The sequence below is a fragment of the Patiria miniata genome, unplaced genomic scaffold (genome assembly GCF_015706575.1).
Source record: "Patiria miniata isolate m_02_andy unplaced genomic scaffold, ASM1570657v1 HiC_scaffold_23, whole genome shotgun sequence".
NCBI lineage: Eukaryota > Metazoa > Echinodermata > Asteroidea > Valvatida > Asterinidae > Patiria > Patiria miniata.
Genome location: NW_024037062.1, coordinates 6,409,434 through 6,418,849, shown reverse-complemented (window position 1 = coordinate 6,418,849; position 9,416 = coordinate 6,409,434). Strand labels below are relative to the sequence as shown.

Genomic DNA, 9,416 nt, shown 5'->3' with positions numbered 1-9,416 from the left:
CACCGCTACTGGTCTAGCACCAATGCCCACTTTAATTTTCTTTCAATAGAGGGCGCGCCACATAGATAGTGGTCTCGATATCCACCACCAAACTCGTTTTTGGGGCAACAACTCAAGAAATACAAGATGTATTGTTGAATTATTGTCTTTGTTTAATAAAAGTGCAGCATCCGTGTGGAGACCACTATTTATGTGGCGCGCCCTCTATTGAACGAAACTAGCTCAATTAGGCACGTGCGAGACCACTAGTTTTATTTAGCGCGCCTTTTCTCGAAAGAAACGTTTAGTTGTTGTTTGACGGTTTCTCACGAAATTGAATCTCCTTATGTAAAACATTAAGACCAATCGCTGGCCGAACTTAAAACTGAATACAGCCGGGGCCTGCATAGGCTCGGGTTATTGCCCAAACAACAAGTGTGTTATTTTGTCCATGGGCGTTGACTTTCTTTTTTTATTCGGTTTATATTTTTCGCGTTTAAAATACTTTATTTGTTTCGGTCATGTTATTTGTTATTGTTTGACGGTTTCCCATAAATTAAATCTCATCATGTTACACAGTCATTATGACTAATCAATGAACGAATTTTTTACTTTGAAATACAGAACAGACTCGTTTTAGGGCCAACAACTCAAGAAATCTGAAAATCGGTCATTCATTTTCGTCTGAATTTGAATGCATGCCTTTAATCCCATTTCAATTCAATGAAAGTTGAAACGTTTTCATTGTCCATACATTTGGTTTTGAGAAACAGACGGCCAATAACGTTACCTGCATGTGCAATCAATTACGCAAGCATTTATCTTTAAGCGCAGAGTTCTGGAATCGAAAGGCGCTGCTCAATCACTTAATTGATTGAACTGAAATGGAATCGAATGCTCTGGTAGCGAAAATGAAACGCATGTTCAGAGCGATTCTTAAATTCATATGAAAACGAATGACCAATTTTCAGAGGTGAATGAACATATTAGGAAATTGACTGGGAAAATCCGTCCGCCGAGCTCATGAATACAAGTTATACACTCAAATTCTTCTATATTTAATAAAGGGTTCTAAGAGCCATGGAATTGAGAAATTCAAGAAATATGGCAATGCACCTCTGGCCCAGACTTGGGGCTTCCAATTCAGATCATTTTATGCAGGACTATCATAGGTCTGATTCCCGCCCCCTGAAAACAAAATCACAAATGTTAGCGCGGAACCAGCCTATGTGCAATGTGCAGTTTGTTTGGTGATAAGTTTCGATTTTCGCTGATTTCGAAAGTGTCTCTGGCAATTATCAATAAAGAGATAAAAAGAGGGGCAGTACTTTTGAAACCTATGCAGTTGAAGTGTGCTTAAATGTTGCCTTTGTGGAGACACTGGCGATTTTTTTTCTGCTGGTTATGATAAGAGTCAGTTTTTTAGATAAGCCATGTGTTCAACTGTCGTCCATGATGTAAACATCATTTTTCAAAAAAAATAAATTATCATGCTGCGCACGCGCAGAGGTGATCCATAGCTAACGGTCCCCATATTATGGGAGCGGGAACCAGTCTAGTCTTCCCATGGGCCTCCCTCACCGCAAGGCTCCTGTGCCATGAATATGCATTAGCGTTAATATTAATCGTAGTAGCCAATTATCGTGAATCAATGAGCCTGGCTGACCGGGCGTAATGCTGAATCGCACCCGATAGGCCTATGATTAGTGCGTTGAATGTACCCGGCAAAACGTGTATTCTGGTGGTGAAATATCTACATTTTGAAACATTTGTCATCTGGATTTCGAACCCAGTAAAAAAAAACCGGACTAAATTCTACTGGGAGGAAGTAACCGAGCCTGTCATCAGGATGCGGCGTCTTGCCCTGGCGGCACTTGTTGCTTGCGTCTTTGGTAAGTCGCCATTATTTCACCTCAATTTTTTTTTCTCCCAGCATTTGACTAGTTTTATTGTCTCGTTATTCCAGATGATGACGTTCACCCTAACCTCAGCTTAATCGCTTGACGTGTTGTGTTTTCTAAAGGCACTTCATTTCCGAACCAAACGAATTTGTATAGGAAAGGAAGGCAAGAACTGTTATTAGGGTTGGGAACGAAGTTAACATTATTTGAATACGTCAAAACTCACAAATTGATAAACCTGGGCATTTCCATAGGCAGCGACATGACACCTTCAATTTTATTGTATATTTTTTTTAGTATTTTAGTAAGCCATGAATTACAATTCGTTTATTACGGGCCGATAAATTGTGATTGACCATAATGTTAATGCCAGTAATAATCACTCTCTTGAAGACGGTCAGAGCATACTGACCGGAACGTCGCGTATATACCTGTTTTTTTTTTCAGAACCATTCTCTTAGTTGAGAAATTATTTCCACATGGTGTTTCTGCAAACTTTTCATTCATTAGTATCTCCACCATGCATGCAAAGCCTCAAATCTTACTCATAATGCCAGTGAAAAGACTGTAACTGCGCTGAAGCTGCTTTCGGCAAAGTGCAGCACCAAGACATTATTTTTTTTTGCTTGAAACTAGGCCAATTCGTGAATGACATTAAAATTAAAACAAATCGGATTTATTTGATTGATATTCAGATTTCTTAAATTTAAATCAGATTTTTATTTTTTAATTCAAAATATTGATATGTCTAAAATGTGTCTAAAAACTCCCCATGCACCCTTACACCCATCACTAAGGAGTTTACAGGTTCCTATAATACCCATCATTCAAAAAACTCAATTGATAAATGCTTTTGAAAAAAAAAATCAGAGATAAACTAGAGATTCGCGTTTGTTGTTACAAACGCAGAGTGGTCTGGTAGACAACTATTTTAGGAAACACTGTCCAGTTAAGTTATGCATATTTTTGTGTAAGAACAAAGTATCAGGAAATTAAATCCTTTCCAGGACAATCAATTAAATTTCAGTAAACATTATATGTACACATACAAGTCATTTCTGGCTTGATAACGTCATTAGTCAAAAACGGGAAGTGATTACTGATTTAGTTCTGAGTGGATGTTCATTGTGAAGTTAAATAACGTATGAAAATTTGGAAACTATAAGTGTATGTATTCATAACACCGAACTTCCGGTTTGATGACGTCACAGTGTTTGGAAGCAAAAGGTGAACATTGTAATGGTATCGTTATTTGGGCTAAGATATACAACATGAATCAAATGATAGAATTAAATTTAAAATATGATCGTTGGCAAATTCTCATAAAAGTAACTTCCAGTCTGATGACGTCTTGGGTTTGAAACCTTGCCAAGTTATCTGTGGTTAATCAAAGAATATCAAGGATCGATTTTGTAAAATTTGAACCCATGGTTTTAAAAGTAAAAAAAAGAAACAATATGTTATGTGTCGCTAGGGGGCGCTCTTTCGGATGATGACGTCATCACACTGTTTTTTGTGTCTGGCATTCCTCACTAAACACTTTTATAATATATGAGTCTGTAGTAAAATGCTTCCGCTTTTGAGTTATATTCAGTTTTTATTGCACTTTCGGTAACACTGGAAGTAAAGGTCAAGCGGTCTGAGAACACAAAATGTTTCTCACGGCATAGTCTACAACCTCACCAAATAACGAACACGATACTCTATTTATTTCAAAAGATATAACGCAAACTATTTTGTAAAAATTTGCCCTTACATCGCTTGTAATTTGATGCCTGATGACGTCATGATGACGCAACAAAATTTATAACATCTTCGTAACATGGTAATGTCAAGAAATCTCTCCAGGCAGCCATTTACACTGCCGTCAGTACCGCCAGACCAAATTGGCAAACTGTTCGGTGCCGACACAGAGTATTCGAGGATGCTTTTTGAAGGGAAAAATCAGTCCGCTAGTTTGTCAAATCCTGCTGACACACAGAAGGAAGCTAATGTTCCCGCTGATCCCCTGTGGGTGATTTTTGATCCGAAACTGAAGCGCTTGGTTTTTTTTCTTTGAAGTTTGTTGGTTCTTATCTAAGTTGGCCATGCACCTACATTCATCTCCTCTGATTAATTCAGTGAACCTAGTTTTAAAAATTGGGTCAAACTGCAAATAGCCACGGCGATGTCCCATACCAACCATTATTTCTTCAGTACCGAATTTAAGTGATTTCACGTGCAGTGCCTTGATGTCTTGGGTCAAATCTGGACAAAATCTATATCATGAGAAACTGCAATTATTTTTTCAAGAAAGATCTGGATTTGCGGAAAGTTTCGCTTAAGTGTTGGGAGGAACTTGTTTCAGAAGTTATGTTATAAAACTCTTGTGACACTAGGGTTGATTGCAAGGAATATTTTTTAAATAGGTCACTCTCTGAAATTGAACTTCTGGCCCCAAATGTTCCGGCGTTTATGGAATTCCTCATAATAGCTTCTATTTTCAGGGGCCTCTGGACACCATTAAAACAACTTCAGTACTGATCCCTAGATTTTGCAACATGATGTACAAGTTCAATATAAGGCAATTATTATTCATTGCCGCTATAAAAAGTGCAGCACCAGCCCAGAATTGAGGCGATCGGGGGGCTAAATTTGCAAAAACAATCACGAATGGGTATAATGCAGTAATTGGGAGATTAGTTGTGTTCTTGGAGACACAACACCGGAATTTAATGTTCCAGGCTAATTTGTGCGGGGGTCGGTTATTTCACCAAGTTAATTGAAATTCACCGGTGGCGTCATTTGGCATTGTCATGCATGTGGTAATGGGGCGTCATACATGTAGTGGTGACAATGTCCAATTACATGTATTGCTTTTATGTGACATCTGTGAAGGCTCTCAGGCATGACTTCACGTTGTTATATGCCTTTACTTTGTAGAGAGCATTGTGATAACTTAATTGGTAGGCAGTGGGCAGTGAAATGTTTTCAACAAAGACGAAGGAGCTTCCTTAGTGTTCAGGGTTTTTTTCCTCCAATATCATAGTTCATGTTAAGAGCCCGTAGACATAAATTTTGTTTTGAGATCATGACGACTCCACAGAAAAAAAGAAAAGAAAATCTGGTCACGAGCATCCATAGAGGGGGGGGGGGTCCTTGAAATGGGTACATTGAGATTCATCTGCTTCAACTGACTTGATATATCTGAATTATTGAATAGCAATGCTAAACACTAATACCGTCACCGAGACTAAAATGTCATTTTATCAAAATGCGGGTAGCAGAGGCGATTAATGGTTGTGTCTCTTGTTCAGCGGACGGCGGTACCATGAAGGACGAATAAAAAAGTTCCATAACAAGCAAAAGTAATACACAAGGAGAATGCAAGAAAGCCACACCAACAAGATATAAAATAATACAAAATAACACAAAAATATGATCTATGAAGACAAACAGGTAGTACAAAGGATTTAGAAGGAATGTTGCAGAACAGTATTGACAAGAAAAGACAATTTGATAAGCGATGAAATTCTGAGTTCAAGAATTCGAGTACTTGTTGAGAAAAATCTGTTCGAAGTTGGTTTTGAAAGTAGAAATAGATGACGATTTTTTTATTGTATTGTCTAGAGAGTTTCACAATTTTTGCCCTTCAAATTTAACACTTTTTTTGGCTAGAGCTGTCCGTACAAATGGTAAATAAAATTCGGTGGCCTGTCGAGTTAAGTATCCATGAAAGTCCCTGTTTCTGTTAAACATGGACGAAATGCAGTTCGGTAGATCATTTATTTTCTTAAATGAAACATAAAGATAGCGAGTTGGAAATGGTATATGTCGTTTACCTTGAGTGTGTTATCTAGTAGAAAAGGCGGGTCAGAGTGAGCTAGATAGCTGGTAAGATTTGTAATTCGTAGAGCCTTTTTTTGGAGTAAAACTAGTCGATTCATTGATTTTTGAATACAGTTTCCCCAAGCTAAGATTTCCGTAATGAATATATGACAATATTAAAGTATTGTACAGGGATAAAATGATATATTTAGGTATATAAAACTTGAGCCTATTAATAATACCAATGTTTCTAGAAATAGTTTTACATATATAATCGATGTGGGTGTTCCAAGTTTAATTTAGCACAATCTGTTACAGTAATCTTGTTGTTATCGATGAAAATATCCCTTGGTAATGAACGTAAAGAATTACTAAACATCATTCACTTAGTCTTTTTGACATTTAAGGAAAGTTTGTTTGCTTTTATCCAGTCTGATATCAGAACAAGGTCAGTATTAACAATGTCAATCAAATCATTATTTTTTTGTTACTATAGAATACATTTGAATTTTCGGCGAATAAGATACACGACAAACGTTTTGAGACATTAACTAGGTCATTTATATAAACAAGAAATAGTAGTGGTCTTCAGGTTGTCTGGCACAATACCATGCAGACAACCTGAAAAAAGTAGGCCGACATGTAAAGAGGGTACATTGAATATATCTAAATTATAGCATTGGTAGAGACTAATACCCGACACCGAGACTGAAAATGACATATTTTATCAAAATGCAGCGAGTGGAGGAAATTGATGGTTGTGTCTCTTTTGTTGATGTTCATAAAATATGCACAGCTTTAGCTCGTTTATTTCCATTTCTACATTCAGCGGTACAAAGAAGGATGAATAATGATTCCATTAGAGTTATTTTCAATGAAAAGGTATTGTTGCTGTGACGCGAAGCGTGCGGCAATGATCATCTTTGGAGAAGCTGATAGAAAGCTTGACGAATCGGTATCGGCTGAACATCCAACGCGTGATTCATTACAAGTAAATGGCCATCCTCTTTACAAACCAACAGTGCGTTAAATACGTGCTGCACTACACGTACAGTTATGTAAAGGCTAAATGCATACACCGAGCCCGTGCTTACTTATTGTAATGTGCATACTTTTTAGGAACTGAAACGTTAAGCAGGGTAGCCTCATCGCTAATAAAACTAACATTCTTCAAAAAAACCCTAATTTCCCTAATTTCAGGCTGCTGAATCGGACAATGATGGTTACTAAGCTGGATTTTTAGTGGAAATATGCCTAATTTGCATAAATCTTTAATACCTGTCGTTTAATTGATTACCTCCTTTATTGGGGTATAGTTTTTATTATTTTCTTAAAAAAAAATATATATTTTGGTGATTCTACTTGCACTTTCTGACTTCAATTACATTTCTTAAAGCATATAAGTGACTGAATGATTTTGAGAACATAGTTACAATCCAAAATGGCTACTATTACACTCTAAACTTGCGCGCATTTCCCTTGTCTCCATTTATCATCAAGTAGTCTCGCCAAACGTCAGTATTGATGAGCTTCAAATTCACACAGTTACTTACTAGCACAGTTAGCCTAACAAATATAAATATGGCATTAGTTGAAAAATGATGACATGTGAAAAATGATGACATCTTGATAAAAAAAAGAAAACAGGGGAATACAATGAGGCAACCGTAAACTGGGCTGAAATTAGGTGAAGGATTGCCTAACGTTATAAGATTATAGTTGCTTACAATAGTTATGTCAACGTCAAAACATTTTCTTACCAATATTTTTTTGGAATTTCCTGGAACTTATTCAAGTCTCCCACGTTAGGCAACCCTTCAACTTTTTTTTTAGCTCAAGTTGCGGACACACCGTTTACAAAGATAACATTGTGATATAAGACGGGGGGTCTTATATCACAATGTTATCTTTGTTTACATGATTTTTCCATAAGGTTTTTATTAGGGTGACTGTACCAGTAAGCAACATGGTGAATTTGAAGTTCAATTTGCTGGACATTTATTCAACGTTGTTCATTAATACACAAAATTAATGTTATAATTACATGTATTATAATTGGATATAAATTGAATTCAAACCAACATTTATCATAAATCAACAACATACATACTGGGACAACGTTAGGTATAGGGTGAAGGATGGCTTTTGTACCCCAACCTGTGGACAAATACCTACTATTACCATACAAGTTACGAATAGGGACAAAAACGCAGGGACAAAACAGGAACATAACAAAACAAACAAAACAAACAGGAGTAAAAATAATTATTCATCAGACATTATAAGAGTTAAGCAATTGAGTTTTCATTTTTTTGATGAATGTAGATAAAGTTAACGATAATTTAACTGAATCACTCAGCCTGTTCCAAAGGTCAATGCTCCGGTGGACAAGGCCGTTTTTCAACATTGACGTTCTACTGGAATAAACGTAAAGGTTTTGCTTTGAAACGCTTCTAGTATTATATGAATGAATATTCGAGGTGAAAGTAAAGAAATTGTTGAAACAATATGGGAGTAAATTATTTGAATATTTATACATGAATTTACCTAAATTTAGGTAATAAAGGTCATTAAATCGTAAAATCTTGAGGGCAGCAAATAAGGGAGTAGTGTGCTCACGATAACTGACATTACATATAATACGAATCGCTCGTTTTTGTAAAATTAGTAGTTTTTCACATTGGGAAGAACAACCACCCCACGTGAGAATTGAGTAATTAAGATAAGGGAGAATCAGAGAATTATAGAGAATGATAAGGATATTTTCCGGAACAAAAAACTTTAGGCGATTCATAATCCCAACAGTTCTGGATATTTTGCCAGATATGGTATTAATGTGAAATTTCCAATTTAAGTTTTCATCAATATATATACCTAAAAATGTGGTTGTTTTGACTTGTTTCATGATAGTACCATTGAAATTTAAAGGAATGGTTTGTGCGTATTTCTTTTGTTTAGGACAGAAAATGATATAATTTGATTTAAATAGATTAATACAAAGTTTGTTTGATACCAACCAAGCGCTTATTTTGAGAAATTCACGATTAACATTACTTACAGCAGCATCTACATTACTATGACTATACACCAAACTTGTATCGTAAGCAAATAAAGTAAATTCAATTACATCTGATGTACTGCAAATATCATTTATATACAGAATGAATAGAAGTGGTCCTAAAACAGAACCTTGCGGAACTCCACAGGTAATAGTCTTGCATGTAGACTTTGCAGAATTGAATGATACAAACTGTTTTCTTTTGGACAAATAACTCTTGAACCAGTCTAAAACTATTCCTCGAATTCCGTAGTGCTCTAATTTAGAAATCAAGATATCATGATTAATTGTATCAAAGGCCTTAGACAAGTCTAAAAATACACCGATAGAGATCTATTTGTCGTCTATGGCTGGCCTCAAGAAGTCTATTTACCACATAAGAAGTTGCCATCTCGGTGGAGCGGTTTGACCTAAATCCAAATTGAGATTCTGATAAAATATTGTGTTTATCTATAAAACATATAAGTCTTTTGTAAATTAACTTTTCGAAAACCTTAGAAAATGTAGATAAAACTGAAATGGGTCTATAATTACTGACTTCATGTTCATCTCCCCCTTTATACACTGGAATATATTTACCTGTTTTTAGCCCATCAGGAAAAAAACCCATAGCCATGGACTTATTAAAGATTTTAGCCAGTGGTTTTGAAAGACTACTCCTTGCTTGTTTC

At 36.1% G+C, this 9,416-nt stretch overlaps 1 protein-coding gene across 1 annotated transcript in view; it reads left to right on the top strand.

Moving 5' to 3' along the window:
• Window positions 1–1,828: 1,828 nt before the first annotated feature.
• LOC119731424 (lactadherin-like) overlaps window positions 1,829–9,416 on the top strand; it is a 41,000-nt gene continuing 33,412 nt past the window's right edge. The window contains exon 1 of the mRNA XM_038204594.1: window positions 1,829–1,871. Within this exon, the coding sequence (XP_038060522.1) occupies window positions 1,829–1,871 (43 nt within the window). The remainder of the gene's footprint in view (window positions 1,872–9,416) is intronic.